This window comes from Aythya ferina, assembly GCF_964211825.1.
Source record: "Aythya ferina genome assembly, chromosome: 3".
Taxonomy (NCBI): domain Eukaryota; kingdom Metazoa; phylum Chordata; class Aves; order Anseriformes; family Anatidae; genus Aythya; species Aythya ferina.
This window is the reverse complement of record NC_140298.1, coordinates 51,746,410-51,770,936: the sequence shown is the minus strand read 5'-3', so window position 1 is coordinate 51,770,936 and position 24,527 is coordinate 51,746,410. Positions and strand designations below refer to the sequence as shown.

Sequence of the window (24,527 nt, the reverse complement as noted above, 5' to 3'; positions counted from 1 at the left end):
TAGCCCTTCCCCAGCAGCTCCCAGGGCTGAGTCTGTAACATGCTCCATCCACCTGTTTTTAATTACCAGTGTCCTTAGCCAGAGGACAATACCGGTTGCTTTGATAGCACACACCTGTGGGCATCACTCTGTGTATTAGGAGAGCCCATTACAGGCTGTTTAGTCAGTGTGTTTTCATGTTGATCAAGGTAGGTACCTCAGTTCAAATGCTTTTTTTCCATAAGGCACCTGCCCAATTTTGCAGGGGTCTTAGCCTGAACACCCCCGTTGCCTTTCCATAGCCCTGCAGGATCACGGCAGTTCCAGAAGCACATTTGGAAAACAAAAAGGCTGAGATAGGTCAACGTGATGCTCCATTTACTGTTTTAAATCCTAAATAAAGCATAAAGGCTCCAGTCCCAAACTGCAGAGCGAGTCAGAGGCAGCGACCAGCAGCAGCACAAACATGCTGCCCGAACAAAGCGGAGCCTTTCCAGCAGGCTCAGCGGGCTGACAGCCACACAGCACAAAGGTCTGAGCTTGCTGCTGCTGTCACGAGCATCAGGAACACGATTTTTCAGTCTCTGCTGGCAAAAGCTAAAAGAGTAAAAGCACAGGGAAAAAAAAAAAAAAAAAAAAAAAAAAAAAAAAAAAAAGGATTCAAAGAGCTGATGGACATACGGACCAAAAAAAAAGTCACAAAGCAATTAGCTTAACTGAGGTGGGGGAATATGTAATGTGTAGAAGTACCTTTGCTAAATATTTTTCAACTAGTAGTTACTTAAATTGGGAAGCAAGAATGCAAGGCTACAAGCACACGTGCAATACAACAGAACCACTTGCAGAGCACTGAATGCTGGACCCCTGAAACACAAACACTGGGAGCACTGAACTGAATCTACAGAAAAAAAAGCAGAAATGAGCTTTTATATGGATAGGATTGTATGTATAGGATAGGTACAATCCTATCCTAAAGATGACAGAACAAGAACTTTTACCATAGTTCTTCACAACTACCCTTCCCTAACACACAAAAAAAGATACATTTATGGTATTTAAATTCAAAACAAATGACTGAACAACAGAGATATAAAGGGGGAGCAGGAGACTTGACTCTGCATAGGACTGGAAAGAACTGGGAAGTAGGCAGTACAGTGAGAGGTAGGGACCGTGAGGAAAACATCCCTAAAGGCTAATTTCATGCCCAAGAAACTACTGTCCTTTGGGTGATGCCATGGCTAGGGTGATGAGTTTCTCCTGAGCTCTATCAGGGAATTACAGTCATGAAGCAGATGCTTCATGAACCACACATTTCCCTAAACAGAGGCCTTTGAGACCGCCCTTTTGGTCCAAAAGGCATCTGAAACAAAAGTTACTGATTCACCTCAGATGTCCTTCCTTCACTACAGAGAAAAAAAAAAAAAAAAAAGTGGATTTGGCAGAACACACTACACAAGACACTTAATCTGTTCATAATAAAGAAGTAAGATGCAAACATATGCCTAAACACGGCTGAAAATGGGACTTCAGCTTCTCGGAAACTTCAGGGAATGCTTTCAAGAACAGGCAGCAGGTCAGTTCCTCGGAAGCGCGGGGTGAACATGGCTGGACTACAAAGACACATTAAAAGATGAAAGTGAGATCTCAGAGAAACAGCCAACAATCTTCATGAAACTAATCTGTTCCCGCCACAGAGCTGTTTAAAAGGCAGGGGATTAAGGCATTCACGTTTCCACGTTTGGTGCGATGAGACAAGGGAGCTCCCTCCATTGCCCGCCACAGAAGCTTTCAGGCAGTTTTCAATGGGTAGCTGGAGGTCCTACACCCACATTTCAGCAGTAGCCATGTCCTTTAATTTCATTAACTTAAAGAAATGGGGTTTGTAACTCCTGAGCATGGTCTGAGGGGTGTCTCAGCAGCCTCAGTAACACCCTGCCAAGAGGGCAGGAGCACAGGAGCTGCAGCGTTAGGCCGTGGTGCTGCACACACAGCTTCCACCTGGCAGGGATGAAGTACAGGAGGCAAACAGGGCAGGGAGGAAAGTTTATAGCATTTCTGGCTGTGTAGGGCCAAGTTTTACCCCAAGCTGATTTCCTCAGAGCCAGCTGAGGCACAAAAGCCCAGAACTTTCTGGAAGCACTCAGGGCACACAAGTACATCTCAGTGACAGAAAAGGCAAAGGGTGTGAGAGGGCCTTACAGGTGTCGAAACCCCTGGAGCTTGCCACCCTGTCACAGGAACTGCCGCCAGCTTGCTCCAGGGCCTGCCACAGGGAGCCCGTGGCTGTCGACCATCACGTTATTGCCTGCTTGGAGCTCGCTGACCACAAAACGCCTCAGGAACCACCCAGGGGGCCTCTGCCAGCAGGGCCGGCCTGCACCCTGCATGCAGTAGCTTCCCTCCAAAAATCATGCAGTGGTTTCTGTTCCCTAGTTAGCCAGCTGGTTTGACTGGAAACCATATGGCCCTTGGTTCCCCTGCTCGGCCTCTGGAGGCTTTCCACTGGTAATACCTGGATCCGGGACTGCCACCACCCCAGCCAAACTGTTCTCCCTCCCCAGTCCTTAAAACCACCTGTAACCAAAACCAATCTAGTGAGGCATCCCTGCATCTCTGGAAGGTCTGGAAAAGGAAAAAGGAAAAAAAAAAAGGCCTTTACCCCTACAACCGGCAGGCCCAGCTAGCTGTCCTGAGGCCCCGAGGACAGGCAGAACTAACACCACACACACACAGGACTCACTCAGGCCACTCCCCAAAACACGCCAACATCCACCAGAGGAAATTCCAAAGATCACGGTGAAATTCCACTTACATCCCAAACAGCATTACCAGGCTTGGTAATTGCTGTAATATCCTGCAGTACGTTAATTAACAGAAAATGGACACACGTTTCTGGTCATTCAGATTTTTTTTTTTTTATACATGCTTGCTTGCTTTTCGGACATGTTAAGATCTGTAAAGGCAAAAAAAAATAGTAATAAATATTCAGACACCTAAATACAGCTTCCTCTCAATTTGTTTTATTTGGCAAAGTAGCAATTCAGACAGTTCACACAGCATTTATTCAAGCTCTTCAAATCTTCCGCATGTCCACTTGTCCTCCGAGAAGCTTTCCCTTCAGAACCATTGCTCCGTCATGGAGGAGTCTTCGTTCCCCGATGCCTAAACGCTGCTCCTGGGTGCTCCTCTGCCCGAGCACCTCGACCACCGCAACCCCTCCCGTGGAACGGGCGCCCCGCTCCCGGCCACCTTGGTCCCCGCAGCCTTGCACCTCCTGAAGTGGTTCTCCCCAAAAAGCTGTTGCCAGGTCTCAGCTTTGTCACCTCTTCCAAGCTAGGCTAGCTTGTCACGCTGTGCCCAGAGACGAGAATTTGGATACAAGTTGAGCTCTTAATCTCTCGTTTGACTGATCAACTTAGTGAGAAGATGTAAGTAAAGCTGAACTCAAATTGAATGAAACAGTGACCAAAGGCTGAACATTAGCATGCATCGTTTAAGATATTTCACTTCAACACCAAGAACTAGATTCACAGTTGATTGTGGGTTAGTACAAATTTGTCAGACGCAAGTATTTTTTTCTGAATTGTATTTCCTAGAATACAGGCTGTATTAATTCCTTTGTCAGATTAATCCTTGTGTGTGTGCTCCCAGGCTGCACGCAGGTCAGGAGGTGGTACGGTAACTTCCACACATCTACGTGACTCGATACCTAGCGTTCCCAGAGGAATGGGATTGAGCTGACCTTCGAAGGAAGGTTATTTGAGATGTTTTATTTAAGATGTTACCTCTTCCGTATTCAGAGGCCTTTGAATTTTAACCTTTCAGTGATTCAACCTGTCACAAAGATATTGCTGTTCCACCATGAACAGCCAAATGCGTTTTGCAGTGATCACTACAGGTTGCTTTTATATAGTTATTTTATTTTATAATCCTTTTTATCATTAAAAAAGAACAAGAACATGCTGTTTACCTTATTTTCTGGTTGTGCAGATCCGAGCAAGAAGGCTCAGACACACTTCCCCACTTTCCCAAAGCAGCTCAATTTACTGTACTGCTTTGCATTTGCCTGCTGTCATTTTACCATACCCAAACAGAAAACGTGGGGCAAAAAAAAAAAAAAAGTTTATAGCCTTCCAACTATTCTTCTATATGAAAATGGAACAATTGCATCTCTATCAGGAGATGTTACTCCTCCTGAATGTGTCACATTTTCATTGTATAACAATAAAGAGTTCGCTCCCTAAAAACCCAGATTTCTTCCTGGGTGCCCACAGAAAAAGGAGAACGTTACTACAGCAGGTGGCTTTGTCAAAAGCAACTTTCACTTAGGACTAACTAAACATTCATTTTTTATTTTTTTTTTCATTTCCTATTTTTAAAGAACCTAAGGATCTGTATGCCTACCACATGCTGACCCTAATCCTCCACACAAGCACAACCTCCTTGCTGCTTTTACATTAATTACCCCAGTGACTGCGATGAAGTTCGCATCATTATTTCTGGACTTGAATTTAGGTGCATTGTATCAGCAGCCAGCTACAAACCAAACCAGAGTTTCAAGACTCCATTAGTTAATGGAGAAGGGAAGGGAAAAAAATGTCTCACGCCCAACAGCAATATTTAGTAAGAGTGGCCACCTCTGATGTCTTGAAGTTTAATATTTACAAATGCCTGGTTTTAAGGTAGTAAAGCAGCTGATTGTATCTACTACATGCTAGTCTATGACACCATGTCAAAAGCTTAAAAAGGAAGTTCATCTCCTTTTAGTAGCATCTAGCAGACATCGGAACACAGAAAACCTGATATTACCTATGTAGTGTCGTAAGGTGCACAGAAGCAGTTTTACCAAGGGACACAGGAGCCAAGAGAAGTGAGTGTTCAAGTACCCCCATCAAAATTAGAGTTCACAAGCTATAGGTCTTCATCTGCAGCTCTGCAGAAATCCGCTTTCAACAGATGAAAGTAAAATAAAGGCTTGTTAAATAAAACAGTGCCCACATAAAACTTTCCACCATGTCTTTATCAGATTTGCCTTGAGCATCTAAGAAAATAAAACAAACACCACGCTTTTCCATGCTGATAACAACAGTATAACGAAGTCCAAAACAAGCTGCAATGCTGTTGGTTTCAAAAAGCTTTTAGAACTGGAGATGAGCAGTCCACTGTAACACTATGTTTGGGTCAAGATGATGTAGCTTTTACAATTCATCCCTGCAGAAAGAAAACACACGCAGTTATGATTCTTCTCCCTCTGGAAAGCATACTTGATAAGTTTTGATACTGTATCAGAATACATTTACGCGTTCAAACACATCAGCAAAACTTCAGAGATCTCATCAAGCATTCAATTAAAAAGGAAAAGCAACAGCAATCCCATATTGATTTGTATGATCATTATGTGATGCGCTGTGAAATATGGGTCCCCCCTCTCTTTCACATTTAATGGCTCATTTACCTAAATGAACATCCCCCACTCCACCAAAACCAGTAACTTTGTAACGTTACACAGCCATTTATCATCCAAACTGCTGGCTACCTGCTGGCAAGAAGCTGAGCCAGCTTACTAGACAGAGCATTGGCAAAAACACATGCTCAGTAGCTGCCAAAGTTTAACCTCAGCTACAGTCTCTCCAGAAAGCTAGGAACGCTTTCACGCCATGAAGTCTGCACCATTTCATTTATTTTGCAGAGGAACTCTACCAGCTCCTGAAGGAGCTCCTGAAGGACCTGTATGCTAAATCAGGGCTACGTTCTGGAAAGGGGGAGTGAGGGGCTGTTACAGGAAAAGGAGGTTCAGGCAGGGGAAAGGATGCATCAAGAAGCCTCTCTAAATCACTGTGAGGACTCTAGAAAATGCAGGCTTTTTTTCCTACCCATCACTTAAAACACATTGGAACAGGAAATCTATAGAACCCATATTCCAGCAGTGAAATTATCATGTATTAGCTATTTGTTTAAGTATTGCTAAAGCAATAACTTTAATACCAAATGTCCATCAAATCTGAAAGCTGTGAATATGAATGAAAATTCAAACAGAAGTGTTTGCTTTTTTTTTTCTCTCCCCTTTCCCCTCCTCCCATGAGGCACAAGCAATCTATAAACCAACAAAGAATTGCTCCAGTTTTTCTTTTGGTAGGTGCATCACCCTCATCAGCCAAAGCAAACACTGTCTGAATTAAGAAAAACTTCACTAATGTGATTGCTGGCTCAATCCCTGCTAGCGTTTCCAGCTGGTATATCATGCAAACTAACCACAAAGATGCAGTGCCACATGCACACAAGCAAAAGCTTCAAGTTCCCGAAGGCGTTATCCTTCGGAGTTCACACAGCACGGAATGGCAGCATGCGCACGGCTTTAAAAGCAACCAAAAGGTTGTTGCAGGTAGTGCCTGAGAGACTAGCTCTAGCTGTGGCAGCTGGAACACAAACCTTCGGGTTTGTTAGTCATAAATATTTGCATTCTTTGCACTTTGCACTGCCTTTTAGTAGGGAGGTACTAATAATAGAGATTCAGTGTTGCAGAAGTTAGAGAAAAAAAGCAAAAGGGAAAAAAAAATCTTGGCGAAGGGAAAGAAAAATCTGTTTGTAGCCAAATGTTTGGAAGTTCTCCCTATTTGCCTGCTTCAGGGAAGAGTTATTTGTTTACAGATGAAACAGATGAAAATAAATGAACATCTGATACTCAGTTTAAAATGTAGTGCAGGTGAATTTGGCCACTTACTTCATTCTTCCTTAATGCTTCCAGGAGCTGCATCACCCATTAGTGCATGTGAATAGCAACTACTGTTATTGCTGGCTCAGCCTCATATGCCTAATTGCTAATGTGGTTTGCATCCTGAATCCTACACCATATACTCTCACAGCTTTGTAAATGCCTGGTCTTTTACTGTGACAAACAATTCTTAATCCTTTACACCCAAGCTAGACCCTTAACAAATCAGAAGCATAAGAAAAAAATCTGTATTTACTCTGGAACTATTAAACATGGTAACTCCACCGATCAACAAATTTTGGCAAAGTTTCTACATGCTGTTAGCTAACTCAATGCATTTGACATTTTTTTCTTTGACAAAATGGTATTTGTACTTAGAATCCAAGTGAGTGTACTAACACGCCAGTGTTTAACTGTTGGTATTTCACATTGCTTTCAGCTACTGCTGACAAAACAGTTAAGTACATGTATATCTCAGTTGTCACTTTCAAAATAGAGATTTTTTCACATTGTTTATTCAAACATCACTGCATTAGAGGGATCAGCTTCCCTCAAGACTTTTCCCTCAGTCTTCACTGCTTCTGAGTCTAACAGCATGTCAGCCCGAAACAATCCATGATGTACGTGTTAAAATTATGCAGTGTTTATTTTCTAGTGCTGTGAGAAACTGCTCATATGTGCACTACTGGATTATATACATATACTTTAAAAATCTAAAGAAGTTTTAGATCTTCAGGCAGGTAACACTTCTCAGCTTTCCACCTAATGCAGACAGCTAGCAGACTTGAATATGCATTGCAATACAGCACTGACTGATCGTAGCGTCAGCTGTATAGATCAGAAGCTACCGAGCTACGAAATTTATCAGGCTTCAGCAGCATCCTCACTGTTACATGACAAAATATTTACTAGCTGACCCTCCCAGTGGCAAAAGACCTATGCAGCTGAAAAACTTAAAAAGAGACTTAAAAGACAACCGCTATTTCCTTGGTGGAAATAACCCATTGTCTTCCAGAGCCATAGGAAAGATCTTCTGATCAGTTTGTGTTTTTTCCTCCCCTCCCAACAGGCCAGGACTGTTGGCTACAATTCTTACACAGCTCATGTAATTTCCCTCCACCTTCATTTATGCGCTCCTTCCAATCTGCTTACCAGCTCCTGCTTAGTAAGCTACATGTATATTTAGGCTTTGTGTCATCACAGTAGTCCTTCTTAGCCCCTTGGAATTCTAGCAAGAGAGTCTCTCGCTTAGTGCTGTAAATTCAGGCAAAGCTTTTTTCTAAACTCGATGCAAAATTTCAGAAGTCATCAGCTCAAAAATGCTACTCTAAAAATAAATTTTTAAAAAGCTTTAAAAAGTGACTTGCAAGTAGGGGGAGTATATACACAAGAGTACTTTGCATTTCCCATTGGGAGTATCCAGTAGGAAACTAAGAGTCTCAGAAAAATCTGATATGTAGATATTCAGGTAAATGCCAGAGTTCGTTATGGAAAAAAAAGATCAAAAATATTAACAGTTAGTAGTAACAGAAGTTTGGGAAACGTGTAAATAACATATTGTGATACGTCTCCAACCTCTGTGTTAGAAGACATTCAAATGTAGTATTTGAACAAATACATAAACTTATCTGAAGTCTGTAACTCATTGTCTTTGATCCACTTCATTTTTTCATTGAACACTAATTTTTCCCTTTTACGTATTTTTCATCTATTAAATATATGCTGTCATTAATGATACTGTATTTCTAGTATCTAGTTTCTAGCATCTATATTTGGCTACACTCAAAGTCAGTATAGCACCAATGTTTCAGCAGCCAATTATTTTTCCATATTTAAATAGACCAACATTTACACCTGTAGCATTTTCATCTGGAAATATGCTGTTACGAAGTATTTATTATATGCTATGATCAATCTCAAACAGAGAATAGGTTGAAATAACAAAGAAATTTTCTCTGCAACCTTTTATACCAGTGTCAACATATGCCTTTTTTTTTTTTTGCATAATAAATCAATTTTAAAATTTATCCTATATTAATTTCAGGTTCCTTTTACAGAGATAAAATAAAAACTTTAGCCACAACCATTAGTCTACATAGTCTAAGGAACTAAGGGCAATCAACTGCTTCTAATTTCAATTGAATTTAGCCAACCAGCTCATCAGGTTGAAACATTTAATAAGGGTTTCTCAGCAAAAACCTTTAAAAATATTTCCTATTGAATAACTTTTTCCAAAAAGGTGCTTAACGATGAATGTGAAGAATGTGGCATTCAGTACCAGTCCCAATTTAGTCACTGTAGTTTTTGCTCAGAAAAGTTATCCTGGTATTTCGTTTTTTGGATTTAATCAAATATGAATTTATAATTAACTTGAGTATGGTCCATTTGACCCAATTAATTGTTTTCAAAGGCTTTCAGAGAAAAAAAACAAACACGTAGAGTCTGAGAAATCACATTTAAGTTACCCTAAGCAGGAGAAAAAACACAGGAGTAATGATTTCTTATATCCTAGTACTGGCTGGCAACAGTCTCAGCTGCTGTGGTACTGCTCTGCAAACAGCACCTGCAGGCCTAGTAAGAGCTCTCTCTCCAAATTACTCCAATATGAGCATGGCCAAAGTTGCTTTCTCTCTTCAAGTGGTTTCTTTCATGCCAAATGGAAGGTCTTCTAGCCTAGGACAATATCAGCCATTTTAGCGGCCAATTTTAGACTATTTTGTGAAAGAACAGCAAACATGATGTTCAGAACACAATGAAACAGCTCCCTGTGTTAGGAGTGAACTTGCTTAATGTGATGTTAACTAAGAGAATGAAGGTAAGCACAATGACCATTCAAATCCAATTAATTTTGTATTTACAGCCACTGAGCCTCTTGTATACTAACAGATCTTTATTACAAAGAAACCTAAATAGGCTCTTTCAGAAGAGTCTCTTACTGATCTCCACTCACAGGTCTCCAACAGTTTAGGAAAGATAAACTTGAATCTAAGAAGTCCAGAAAAGAATACATCTATTACCTCTGATGGCAGCACAGATAGCAAATACTGAATGATAAATAGGAGTTCCCTTAGCAGCACTTGGCTGGCCATACACTTTGGACACACTGATAGAGAAAAATAACTACAACAACGAGACAGAGGTAACCACCTCCTGTAAAGTCTGCAATACAGTGGCAGTTATCCTTAGGAAAGGAATGAGAGTTTTCTTCAGACAAAGGGACTATTTAACAACAAAAAGGCATTACAAGAAGTGGACTTCGGAGATGTCTTCAGAGCCTTTAACAGAGACCTCCAATTCTGAAGCAAATTAAATGTGTGTAGGAAGAAACTGTCTCTATGTCACCATAGTGATCAAGGTCATACTTCAGGTTAAGTTTATCCTTTCTGATAACACCAATATATATTCTACTTAAATTAATAAAACAAAGTTTAAGTATTTCAGAACAGATCAGAAACTTGTAAGAAAATCTGGGGGGAAGGAAAATGAAGGATAAACACACCAAAACCTTACTCATGACTGAAGAAAGTTCAAAGAATGTATTACCTCTTCCTTCACTGGTAGAGAAAACAGTACAAAACTGCACAGGTGAAACGCAAAGACCTTAGACTTCTGCTCCTAAATACACTACACTGCCATCACTAGCAGCTTGGGATAACCACTCCTTCCACTTCAACAAACACTATTTGTAAAAACACATATTGCTGCTATGAATAATAACTGTTACTATAATTAGGTCAGATGGAAAGGCAGAAAAATGTTTTTGAACTTTGGAAAAAAAAGAAGGCTCAAGAAGAATATTATTTTTTAAAGCACGGATTCCAGATCTGAATAAAGTCTGCCACATTTGCCAGAGGATGAAAATGACCACAAAGCAAGACTTCCAGAGCCTTACGCTGTGGCAGGAAGTCCCTGAGTACCACACAGAGAATATTGGCAGTATTGAAGGACAAAGTATTAATTTACATAACTACAAAACATCTGAATAGCAAGCAAGCTTCACAAGCTCTGAACTAAGCAGTAACTCATTAAAGGTGTTCTAGAAGTAAATTGTACATGGTCACTATGCAGGAAGACAACACTGAAGTGAGGTTTCAATAAGCAGCAGTAATATCAACTGCTTTATTTGTTCTTTTCTATGGACATTTTGATAACTTTAAATGTTCACAGAACCAAAACAAGCTACCCTCCAGGGTATCCAGAAAAAAAAAAAAAAGATATAAAGCTCAAAAGCTGTTTTCAGAGCTCAACACAGATCTATGCACACCATTAAAACAGCCAGTACATTCACAAGCATTTTCTGGCAGGAATCAAAACAGGACTGCGGCTTTGTTCATTTCCATACCAATGCCTAGTATGGTTTAAGCTGACAGCTGTGCTACGTCTGTGTTAGTGGCCGTTCAAATCAGCAGATTGGAAGGTTTACTACCTCTAGAAAGGCCTTCAGAGTTTGCTGTGTTGTAGAACACAAATGTGTCCCCAAAGGCAGGTGACAGACTTATTAACACGTTCGAGGAAATTTTCTAAACACTACTCAACTGCATTTATACTTTATGAAAGAAGGGATTAGCTTCTCCACATTCTGCTACTTGGAGGCTGAAGGAAAAGTGCTAGGAAGATTATCTATATTGCCCCTTAAGGATTTTACACACATTTCTCTTCATTTGTGACATCTCACAAAAATAAGAAATGAACAGAAAATTACCACTAACTTATAGGACGGGACAATACTTATTCTGAAGTAGTATTTTACACTTCAACCTAATTATTTAGCAAGCTGCTTATAAGAAGTTCACTAAAAGGGAAGTTCAAATTTAGAAAATACTGTGTTTAAAAAGAAAAAAAAAAACACTTCAACACTCCAAGACTAAAGAAAACACGAGTCCAAAAGAGACAAAGTGCAACCCATGCAATATTTTTCTTCTGCTTTTAATTTAACTCAAACTTAGCATAACCTCCTCTTGGTGATGTAGTAATGCAGACTGAGTCACTTGTCATGGTATGGAGGAGCAGAAAGCAATGACAGCAGCAAAGGCAGGCCTTGCGGTCTATCTGCTTAAAATTCACACCCTTTCACCTTGCGTGTGTGTGGAAGAAGTAAGTGGAACAGAAAATCACTTCCACCTGGACCACTGCTTCTCTTTATCTGTTAAAGGCACATATATCACTCCCATCAGAGGCTTCATTTTGACACTGCCATCTTCTAGTTTGTCATACTGTTCAAGCATCTGGTTTCCCCCTGCAGGACCAACTGGTAATATCAATCTTCCGCCAGGTTTTAACTGATCTATAAGCTGGAAGACAACACAGAAGTTAGAGTGTAACCATCCGCTTCAGAGAAACTGCATCCAAAGTTCGTTACATGAACAGCTTTGCCGTGTTTTATCTATGTATTATTATGCAGTAGATAATTACTTCAATTAAGAAAAATAAAATACACACAAAGTGAGAGTACCACAACAAGAGAGTGTAACAATTAGTATTACAGAAAAATTCACAATAATTTCATGTACTTCTAAAAGAAGGTAAAATAGCAGTTGGATTAACTGGGTTGGTTGCACTTTTAATTTCTACACAAGAAGAGAAAAATACCAAAGTCATGAATTACTTTTATAGTAAATTCTTTTTAAGTTGCCACTTTGAATAGTGTAACACTTACAGTTGATCTGTACATGCCCATTGTTTAACATTTTGGGGAGTACCTGATCTCCCCTGGAAGACTCAGGATACCATTTGAGATTTGCGACATTTTAATTATTTATCTTTCTTGAATAATTTCAAGTTGTCTATAAGACATCGGCTACCCAACAGCTCTTCTTTCACTCTGTGAACACAGTATTTCATGAAACTAGTCTGAAATATAACGTGAGTAAGGTAAGTGACAAGAAGCCACGCTTCTTTTTTTGGCTTCTATAATTAAAGAAGGTGGTTAATTATAGCTTCTCAGTAGTTCCCTGAAGCTGTGAAAAAAAAAATCCTAACCCTCCATATTTAAAAGTTAGAAAAAAATAAGAAAGTAAGCTTTACATTACCCTCACAATTTCTATCTGACAACACTTTGCTGGGAACAACTCCCCACACAAATAAACAAAAAAAAAAACCTAACAGCCAATGCCTGGAGATATCTAACCTGTCTATAATACCGCAAACCTCTAGTCTTTCACTACCCTTATTAAAATTCAGATTTAAAAAATTTAACTGGTATTTAGCATGCCAAGATCATGCCATATAAGATAATGTTTAAATATGTCTTTTCCCATTCACCTGGTGAAAAGAGAAAAAACCTTATCTGCAAGGTAATTTACTTCATGGATACATACTCCGGAGTCCCTAGTTTCTCTTCAGTCTCTCTAACAACAACTGCACTGCGTTCACTCTGAAAGCTATGAAAATATAGCATTCTCTGTTATTCCAGCTGAGCACTTTTTTTTTTGTAATTCAATGTTCAATAGAAGCAAATTGATTTACTCAAGAGAATACTCCAGCTCACAGTGGTAATACAAGCTGTACCCAAGTCATTTTAAAGTATGTTTTCAGAAAAGTCATTAGAACATGCAACTTTTGCAGATGAACAGGAAGTCCAATACAGCAGAAACAAAAAGCCGCACCCTACACTAATGCCACCCTGCCCACTGACACTCCCAGCAGTGCAAGTGAGCAAAGTACCTTACATGTATGTGTATAAAAATGCTCTTTACAGCTAACAGATTACTGAATCACACACACAAAACATAAATGGCTTACTGCTTGGGGCACAACCGGTGCTGCAGCTCCTACGTGAATTGCATCATAGGGAGCTTCTTCTGCATATCCCATTCTTCCATCTCCCACTGAAAAAAAAAAAAAAAAAAACACTTTTTAAAAAGATAACCTATCATAAATGAAAGGCTACACTCAGATATCAACTAAAATGTTGCTGAGCCTTAGTAACATGCTATAGTTTAAAAATATGAATTCAATTATAAAATAGACGCAAAAAATATACACACGCACACATTTATAAAATACATAAAATATATCAGAAATACTACCTGAAATCAGAAAGCCTAGATTTATAATGAAAGTTGTCTGAGACACATGGTCCACCCAGAAGAGATCACTAAGCATTTATGTGCCCTTTCATTCCAATGCAGGTGAATTCCACCCATTCACCCTCCTAAAAAACTATGCTTTGCCTTGCCTTCACTCACACCCTTCCTAAATATAATGCAAATCATAGCTCTATGGCATTAAATCTCAGAAGTACATATCAGAACACTCCAAAGGGGTGAGGAGGAGAGGACACAGCAAGCACTCACAGACTGTACACTTAAAGCTGCACTGCAAGCTGGAATGAAGCCCACACTTCATTACCCTGATTTAGTATCAGCTGGTATTTGAAGATGACAGAAGCTTGCAGCAACAAGAAGCAGAGAAAGGTGCATAGCTGCACTCTGCCTTAATATTAAAACCCTGTTCTCTACCCATAAGTCCCATGTAAATGGAAGAAGTAAAGTTAATGTGAGAGCTACTCATAATCTATGTTTTGAAATGGAACAAGGTAATAAATACTGGGGTGAGTCTGAAAGATGGCAGAGACCTTGGACTTCTCACTGGATAGTTTTAAAGGTAAAACCGCTGAGATTACGCTATCAAGGATTTATGCGGGTCAAGACACCAGGGTCAGTAGAAAGGCAATCACACTGGCCGTTCTGACAAATGGAACTAAAAACAAAACAACTACAAAAACATAACCTTTTGGATTGATGGCAAAAAGTGGGCAAGACAAAAATAATTTATTTCGTTCAGCAGGTACTGAACGCCACAAAACCACTTCCAGAAAAGCGACCCAGGTTTTCTAGTCACATTCTAGGAAGGGCAAGACAACAACATAGCCATCAACACAGAGGGTGAATGGGACACGCATCACAGATGAAGCTGTTTTCAGTGTGAAAACCTTAAACACACAGGACTACTTTCAACAGGGGCTAAAGGAGTCATTCTCAACCTCTTCATTAGTCTGTAAACCAAACACACAAACGGGGAAGCTTTTGCACCTTATTTCAACTGCTTCAGCTGCCAACCCAATCAATCGAATGCAAAGATATTCTGGATGTGGAAACAGCAATTCTGAAGGTTGAGACATACAGACTTTTAGATTGTCTAGGTTAGATTTGCACCTGAACTCAAACTGAAAAACTAAAGGCACTGTTCAAAGTCCAGCGACCTCTCTTTCGGTCACATAAGTACCTGCCACAAAAATATAAAGCAAAAAACTATACAAATCTGCTCATGTGCTGCATGTCCTAATTCTCAGAGTGCGCCTATTGCTTTTATTAGCATGTCCTCAGAAAAGGCCGACAGGAGGAAAGAGACTGAGAAGCCTATTATGGGGTAGACGAAATATTAAACTCAATGGAGCAAAACTAATTGTGCCATTCAAGACTCGAATAACTGAAGTATCAGTACTGACGGTTACTCATGCGTGAGATAAATATTAGGACCTACAGAAAGTAGCCAGTCTCACATTCAGCACTCCCAAAAAAGCAGAATAGAGATTGCACAAGAAAAAAAATCCAGAACCCTGAGGTGTCCAAAACAATTGCAACCTCTGGCTACTCTTATGGAAATCTACTTGTCAAATACAAGACAGATAGAATCAGGCCAAAAAAAAGTCACCTTGGTTCTGCATCTGCGAACTTCTAACTGCAGAAACTGTAGGTCCCTTTGAAATACAGACAAAAAAATTTCCAAAGATCTTATTTCTGGTAACTTGGAATAAAACTGTGTATGGGGTTTATGTGGCAAGGTTATATAGCAGATGTTGAGAGGGAAAAGGCGTCATAGTTTTTGTTTCTCATTGTCCTACCTTATTTTTAATTAGCAATAAATTAATTTTCCCCAAATAGTTTGCCTTACCTGTGACAGTAACTGATAAGTGATCTCCGTCTTTATCTTACCCCATGAGCTTTTCATCTTTTCTTCCCCGTCCCATTCAGGATGGGAATGAAAGAGAGGCTGGGTGGGCATCTGCGAGACAGCAACGGTGAACCCACCACAATCTGACACCCCAAACTATTAAACTATCACAGAATGCAAAGGAAAATAAAGTTTAATATTAAAGCCCTCAACCACTGAAGTATGTTACGAGAGAGACTAGACCCTGAGTTAAGTTTTAAAAGATGGCGATTGTGAATATATCCACAGGATTTATACCAAACCAACGGGAAGCTCAGGACAAGTTAGGCTTTACACAAAGCTCTGCCTAGAGTTCTCTAGGAACAAGAGATGTACATGATATTAAGCCATCTATAAATTCGTGTTCAGTGAGTGCAGAAGTCCCAGTTCCCAGTCAGGAAGAAAAAGCAAAGAGGGTAATGAAGATACACTTCTGCTCAACACACAGTTGTTTGGGGTTTGCTGTCTTTGGACTGAGCTTTGACTTCTAAACGGCAGTTGCCGTTATTACAGATTAACTAAAAGTCTGAACAAGTCAAGAGAAATTCTGCACTGCTGCCAGAAGCAAAAACTTTATCAAACTTTTTGCTTTCTATCAACTTACGAAGCAGAGAAAATATATGGTGTCCATAGCAGATTTAATTTTGACCTCAATGACAGAGAGGGCCACGCTGACAGTAACAAGATACTTAAGTATCCAAGAGTGTACAGGAAGATCCGGGCAGATTTTTGAAACAGTTTAAATCACAGAGTTTGTTATCTTTCACAACAGACCTTGAAACAAGACCCTGCAAGGCCCTTCTTACAATCCTTAAGCTGGATGTGGAAGAGAACCCTCACCCAGCAGGTGAGGAACCCCTTAAAGCACCTTCTTTCCTCACATCACAAAATTCTGCCCAGCACAAGCTCCTCCTCCACAGCTTGGAGGCTGCCAAGCAAGAACCATCAATGATTCAAAAGAACCCATGGCTACAGGGCACCAGCTCCACCAAGTCAATTTTTATTACTGTTGCCAGGAATGAAGATGGAGCTTCCAGTAATTCCAGCCCCAAATCTCTCTGCCCCTGCCAAAGTGGGTTCCACTGGAACATCCACCTCAGTGCAGTTAAGTGTATCATTTACACTCACTTACATGTTAGTCACGCAGTATGCCTCCTCTAAAGAGTGAGCAATGTGTTACCTTATTCCTTCTGGCTATGTCAGCATCAGAGAACAGTGCAGCACAGTAGGAGCAGATCTGTACAACGGATGCACTGTTGTACAGATAAGTACAACATACGCCTGTGCAACATATCCATTTCAGGATGATTGCTGGTCTAGCTCTAGTCTTACTGGCTTAATACCCATCAACATTTCAAGCTTACTTGGTGGCTTCTCAGAGCACATAACACAGCCTAGTTTTATCCAAATGGAATCAAAGTTTGTACTCTCTAGGAACACGCTCATGGGAACCCAAGAGTGGCAAGTGCAAACATTTGAGAGATTCACCTCACAACCCTCTCAATCCAAAACAAAAACCAACCCACACTCCACAAACTAACATGGCCTAAGGATACCTACTGCCCAGTTCTGGGTGCAGTTGTGTTGCTTAGAAATTGGGGGGAAAAAAAAGCTGATGCTCCTGAAATGAAATTGTGGCATATCCAAAGTCTAACAAAGCAAAGAAGAATACATCAAGCCTCCCTGTCAAAAGCCAGCAACTAACTGGCTTAGTCTTAATCTATACGGTTCCCACCACCAAACAGTCCTGGGTTTTCAAGGGTTTTGTTTGTTTGAAACAGCTCTGTCTGAATTCTAACTCCACTTCAAAGAGCTCCCAGGAATCCAGCACAGTTGAAGCATTATTCTACTCCATCTGGTTCACAGAACTGCTACTCCTCCCCCTGTATTTTCTTTTACATGTACCTCACAACAAAACTATTCAGAAGTCTTAGTCATCCTGCTACAGTCAAACACAATATAGATGATGACATTTGCTTGGAACACTAGACTACCAAGAGCAACAGAGTTTGTTTCAGGTATAACCAGAAGTGCAAAATGCTCCTGTACAGTATCAACAGAATTTGTCCCCCTGTTTCCTCCCTCAACCCCCAGCAGTCTCAATTACAACTTCTTTTTCAAGAAATTTAAGGCATAAGTGTTATTGGTGACAGTCACTGTATTTTATACATTTCTATAAGTACACATGTTGATCTGCTTATTTCTAAAGATGTATAAAGTCTCTCCTTTAGGAAAAAAAAGACCAAGAACCAGAAAGGGAGTAACTAAGGTAAGAGCTGTCTATTACAAACCATAATAGTATTTCCAAGCACATTTGTAAGAACAGCCCCAAAATAACCCAGACCTTCAACTTCTTTTTAAACTTAACCAAAAGAATGATAATGAAAGGAATGCTTTCCTCCTGCCAGCTCTGCATCTTCTGAAAAAAAAAAAAGCCATCTTTTTTTTCCCCTTTCGTCATAGAAGTAATATTTACAATTCACTGTATAATTTTAGCATTATTGCCTCCCAGTAATGCTGATTTAAACTAGTTTGGTATCAATTAGTCAATTGCCCAAAATAGAAATAGTATCAATTTTAAAAACAATTGAAAAACTTCAGAGATGCATACTGCCAGTTATTTTTTTTTTCCCACTTGACTCTTTGAGTGATGCTTTCTCAGTTACTATATCAGAAGTATGAAGGCATTGTTAAAGCGTTCAAATTTAGATGACAATACATTTACTCAAGAAACAATGTTTATTGAAGCGTAATTTTAAAAAGCAAACTTGACACGACAGAGGTTCAGCATGAGAAGTATTTTCACCAGAAAACACTTCCATGTTAAGCTTCCATAATAGGAATGAGCACGTATTCATTAAGATTATCAGAAGCCATATTCTCAAGTGTGCAAAGATAAAAAAAAAAAAATTCAAATGCTGAAAGAAGATCTGAATTTTTAGATTTTCAATTGGCTCTTCCTTCCTTGGTTAAATGACTCTCTTTCTTTAACTTCTTATATCAGAATTTTTACTCACATCCAAATTCCAGTCATTTTCAAACAGCTGCTAGAAAGAATATCAGTTTAATGAATAAGTATATCAGAGTCTGATGCTCACCAATCAGTTTCACTCTTCCTGAAGACAGCAATGTGGGATCGTCTTTTTTGACATTATTTATTGAGTCATCTACTAGTTCTTTGATATGATCAATTCCTACAACTTGTCCTTTGGGACCAACCTGGAATAAAAATATACAGTTGAATAATTTCTGCTAGCTTTGCTTTATTTATAGAATCAGAATTTCCATCTCCTGAGCCCATTTCTCTAAAATAAAACAAAAGCAGAGAACTGGTAGTGTATCTTCCCAATGTAAATAAAACTAGCGCTTAGAATTACACATTCTGACTGCTAGAAGCAACCAGCAATTAAAGTTTGGCAGTAGAGATTTATAAATGTTTGTTATAGTCATCTTTTTTAATACGTGATTCAGTAAAGTTATACTATTAGTGGAGACTTCTTGCTCTGAATTTTTTAAAATTAAATCCTATCATGAGTATTTGTATTACCTCCAATAGGAAGCAAAAACTTCAAGGACAAACACTAGAAGCAATCACCTTTCATTCTGAATAAACTTAAAGATTAAACTTTTGTTTTTCTTTTTAAGATAAGACCTTACTTCAAAGAAAATAGTTAAGTCATGCATTTTGTTCTAAGATATGTCAAGATATTCTTTCAGAAGTATATACTATAGTTAATAGTCAGCAACAAAATACCTTCCACCTCTCTCTCATATCAATGAATCTTTCAGATTCACAGCTCTCTTCTGCAGGAAGAACAGAACTTTTGAGAACTCATAACTCAAAAAAGGTCAGAAAAGATTTGTGTATCTTGAGGGGAAAAAGGCCTACAAAACTGATTGTACTTTTACAGGCTATCACACTAACAGAAACTTCTCAATAATAGATATTTCTTCTGGACTTGTCTCTTTATTCCAGAGAAAAAAATAATCCAATTTTGGAGAGAGAAGAAAAAAGAACCCAGATGTTAAAATCTGACCATCTTTAGCAGGATTCACTTCAAAGAACAAAATAGTAAATGTCCTGGCAGTCCGTGCTATCATATAACTCTGTCCTTTAATGGCTACATCTGAATGCGTCAGTTATATTTCTGTATCTTACATTTTAATCTTGCTAAGACATGAAAAGTTAATAACTGGTTATTGGTGTGATGGGGACTTATTCTGTTTATTATAGACAAGCCCTATGTTAAAAACATAGAAAAAGCAGTACTACACTCTCCCCTCCCCAGTGGAACAAGCCTGGCCTAGCTTTTGAAACAGGGCAAGACACAGGGCAAATTTTCACAACCACAGATTTGCAGGGATGTCTGCCAGTCTGGCAAAAGATCCAGTGCACTCTCTTCAGCAAAGTGCATTATCACAGAAACCAAAATTCAGCAAAATGATCAACAGCTTGAAGTAGCCTGATTTAAAATAACAGCATGTCCAGCAGCACATCACAGTTTATGCTCTTCCTGAATCCTCACTGATCTAGAATTACCCCTGTACATTGCCCTAGAACTTAAAAGTGTACGTCATCAAGGCAATAGCAAAGTAGCACAACTGTCGGGGTCTCCATGGTGCGTCTGGAATAGAAATATACCCCACTCTCCTTATAGCTCCAGTACTTATAATTCGTTTAATTTGCCATCAACCTTTAAAAGCGAATAAAGTTACCTACGAAGCATATAAACTTAAGTTTGTGACAGCAGTTTACCACAAAGAACAACCATGCTAGTGTAAGCAAACAAGGCCTTCCCAGAAGTACCACAAATGAGATTATCATCAGAGGAGTAAAGCTGCCACGACATCAATGTGCAGTCGAATACTTGTGCCACAAATGCCTGATGATCATTCTAGATCTCAAATAGACTGAGAACATGTTCAGTAAGCACAGCCCCAGTTGAATTTTGATAGCAAAGGACTAACAAAAGTTTGAGAAAGGACATTTTCTGGAATGATGGTACTGTTAGAAAGATCTTTACAGAGGAAGAAAGCTGAGTCAGTGCAGCATATACACTATCTTATCCCCATTCAAGTGGATGCCGCAAGATCTGCATTATACAGTAATCATACTACCAAAGAGAACAAAAGCATTTATCTACCACGTTCCAGCAAATGTGTCTGTAAAGCATTTGGTAGCACACCACCAAGGAGGAAAATTAGACAGGATTCAGAAGAGAAACTGGATGTTCATACGGTGATAAAAAGATAATGCTGTTAACCCTAGCAAAAATAGAAAGAGGTTTCCTTTTTGTGATAATTCTGACTTCTCAGCAGATTTTCAACTTCTCTTATATAATTTTAAAAGAAAAAAAAGCATACAACCACGTCACACACCTTATCTAACATAGAAATTCTTCTATACATCCCTAACTTTAACGACATAACATGCAACTTTGACAAACATTTTATCACTTGTTTATCACTCCATAGACTGGAGTTCCTGCGCATGCCACTAGCAATTGATCACTGACTACAAAGTTAGACCAAAAATAATAGGTAGAAAGTTCAAAAAGTAACTTTTAAGATTTACTCTGGACTGCAGTTTGGTGTACTTAATTCAACCTTTTTTTTTTTTTTAAATGGCAGTTGGTATTTTAAAATCCTGAAGATTTTGCTGGTGCATTGTCCAGTCAAAAACATTCTCAAATAAGTCTTAATACAGGAAATGCAGTCTCAACAAACCAATACTTGAAAACAGTAAAATTTAAATAGTAAAGAGAACGTAAGAGAATTTATCATATGCATCACCATATTCCAAATTAACTTTTCAGAAAAAAAAAAAAAAGGCGTCAAGTTGGCAGTTTAATGAAGATCTCTGCTAGTTATAAAGCAATGGTAAAGACCTGGAACAGAGAAGGAAGAACTGATTATATTCTACTACACAAATAAGTAGGAGAACGCTAGTTACAGCTATCACAGAACAATTTTAACCATCTTTATTTCCTTGATGTAAGATGGGGTGGAACCACAGCAAATTCCTTATGCACAAGCTGAACAACCCAAGATGAAGTTACTTGGAAAAGATGTAAAAGGAATATAAATTAATACTACCTTAGAAAAGATTAAATGGGTACTTGCAGTGATACTGCCACAATATAGTTACAGGAAAAAACACAACTTCAAAGACTATTTATACACATTCAACTAACTATAACTAACCTATGGAAATGGGATTCTTTTAGGTCTCATTAAGCTCTCATCATAGCAGAAAAACAAGACAATTATCACAATGAGAACATTCACAGCCACACAATATAAGGTAAAAATTGCACTGGGCAAGACAAACATATCCTTCCTTCAAGTTATACAGCATCCATTAAAATGTAATCAAGAAAAGACTTCCATTGAGGCAGTTTTGTCAACACCAGATGATTTACTGGACCCAAGCACCTAGTATCAGCTATAATTAGAAATAGGTACTGGTCACACCCAGGAGAGTAGTTTATTTTCTGTGTAATCTACTTCATCCCACTGTAAGTAGCCTGCATTTCTCTCCCCCCTCCTTAAACCAGTTATGCTGTAATTCAAGCAGTTGTGATGGTTAAGTGATTAAACTAAATCTCTCACCATTCGTGAAAAGCATGCTGTAAGGATTCCACTTCCAGAACCTACGTCAAGTGCTTTGGCTCCTTCATGTAACTGATCAGACAGAAGTTCAAGAGCATATGCGTGCTAAGGAAAGGAAAGAAGATGTCAAAATATTTTAAATGTAACTTCACCCTACACATGTTCATTTCTTCAGTGGTTTTGGACAATGCACAGAAAAATGTACAGAGCTTAAGAATCCTCAGAATTACTTTTTATTACCAAAAGAAGGCAGAGAGTTAGCTACATAATTGCTGTTATTTCATTTACTTCAAGAAAGCATCTTTTTGTTATATATAGACACATGGTTATCCGACCATTCAGGCTTCTAGCTTGCACTCAATTTAGATACAGTTACTGGGAGAGACACCATAGATCAATTAAATTCTCTTCAAGTCTGAGGGTTCTCACTGTTCTGGTGGATATGGGCTATAGAAAATTCAGCTTATTGTGCCATATACATTGGAATATGCTGGGACAGATGCTAGTTAGGAAGAAGGCAGCTTTGGAGGACCAAGGAGAAAGGCTATTGTAGTTAAACTACCTCTTGTATTACCTGCACACTTGTTGGATCAAAGAGTAAGAAAAAAGTTGTGTATTAGAAAGGCAGAAAGACAAGAAGATTCATATATGAGAATGTAGTAATCTACAGAGACATCCTGAGCTGTTTTGCTTTCTTACGTAGCAGACCAGTACACAAACTAAGCTTACTTCACATGTTAAAAAAAACAATTTGTTATTGAGACTTGCTAGTTTAACCTCAGTCCCTGGAAAAGTTATGAAGATTACCCTGGGGGACATTCAAAGCAGGTATCAGGCATAATCAACATGGGTTTGGGAAGGGAAGATCCTGTCTCAGTAATTTAATTTCCTCCTATGAGAAGAAGGAAATCCACCCTATATCCACCCTACATGGTGGATGAAGGAAAGACAGGGGACATAATCTTTCTGGATTTCAGTAAGGCTTTTGATGTTATCCCTCACAGCATCCTTTGGGACGAATTGTCCAACTGTGAGATAAACAGGATCACGCTGTGCTGTGTGCTGAACTGGCTCTACAGTGGAGCTCAAAGGGTCATAGTAAGTGGGGCTACAAGTGGCAGGCAGCCCATTTCCAGCAGTGTTCCCCAGGGCTGTTCTAGGGCCAGTCCTGTTCAGCATTTCTATCAGTGATCTGGATGCAGGAATGGAGTGCATCCTCAGAAGTCTGCTAAATGGGGAGGTGCTGTTGACCCCCTGGAGGGACGAGAGGCCTTGCAAATTATTTTCCTCACTTTGTCACAGTATTTCTCTCTTTATATCCTTGAATACAGCTGTTAACATTTCTGCAAGAAACACTGAGGTTTCAATATTGTTGAGTAGGAACGTTCTAGCCCAGCTTGGTAGTTTTCAGTGGACAGGGAGCAAACTTTTAATAACACTTTTAAACCATTCTTTGCTCCATACATTTTGATACTCGCCAAACATTGCATGAACAAATATATCCTTCTATTCATTCTTCTCAAACTGAAGAATTACATCTGTGCTGCATTTATGTACTGAAGTCCCCTCTTAATGCTCAGCCATGATTGCCCTGGTCTCCAATTACTTGGCCAAAAAAAAAAACCAAAAAAAAACACATCTCAGTCAACAGTGTATTTTCTCCTGCCCAAAAAATTAAAGGCATTACTGCAACACCACACCACAGAAGTCACTGTTATCCACTTCTGAATTTTTGTTGTTCTTAAAGTTACATAGTCAGAGTAATTTAGGTTGGAAAAGATCTCTGGCAATCCTGCGGTCCAACACTCAATTCAATGTTGAGTTAAATTAGGCTGCCCAGGGCCCTGTCCACTCAGGTTCTTTGTATATCTAAGAACAGAATTTCCACAATCTGGGAAACCTGTTCCAGCACTTGATTACTCTCAACATGAATTTTCACCTGGAATCTAATCTCATGTTGCATTTTTCATCCACTACCCCTCATGTCTCTGTGCACCTCCAAGGAAAGTCTGGCTCTATCTTCTCTGCGCCCTCCCATCGGGTAGTTCACAAGCACATCACTGCAATCAACTGCTGGTTAAATTTGTTAGGAGAAGTATTTTACTTCAGGAGCATTTGGATCTTTATGAAATCATCTACACTAGTCACGTAAGTTTAAAGCTTACCATATGCGGAGCACTGATTGTTGCTTGGAAACCTGCAAGACAAGAAAGTGGAAGAATTGATAATTGTTCAGACAGCGATCTCACTATCTTTACAGATCTCAACTGTGAAATGGCTGCGTAAGTAC

General features: G+C 39.3%; 1 protein-coding gene across 2 annotated transcripts in view; it reads right to left on the bottom strand.

Moving 5' to 3' along the window:
* Positions 1-2,977: 2,977 nt before the first annotated feature.
* PCMT1 (protein-L-isoaspartate (D-aspartate) O-methyltransferase) overlaps positions 2,978-24,527 on the bottom strand; it is a 34,889-nt gene continuing 13,339 nt past the window's right edge. The window contains exons 3-8 of one of the 2 annotated variants that reach the window (XM_084514307.1): positions 24,403-24,434; positions 22,238-22,342; positions 18,724-18,844; positions 13,433-13,518; positions 11,766-11,982; positions 2,978-5,190 (exon numbers count right to left, since the gene is read on the bottom strand). In XM_084514307.1, coding sequence (XP_084370433.1) covers positions 11,803-11,982; positions 13,433-13,518; positions 18,724-18,844; positions 22,238-22,342; positions 24,403-24,434 — 524 coding nt within the window. In that variant the 3' untranslated portion in view covers positions 2,978-5,190; positions 11,766-11,802. The remainder of the gene's footprint in view (positions 5,191-11,765; positions 11,983-13,432; positions 13,519-18,723; positions 18,845-22,237; positions 22,343-24,402; positions 24,435-24,527) is intronic. The other variant, XM_084514306.1, reaches the window with a different exon arrangement.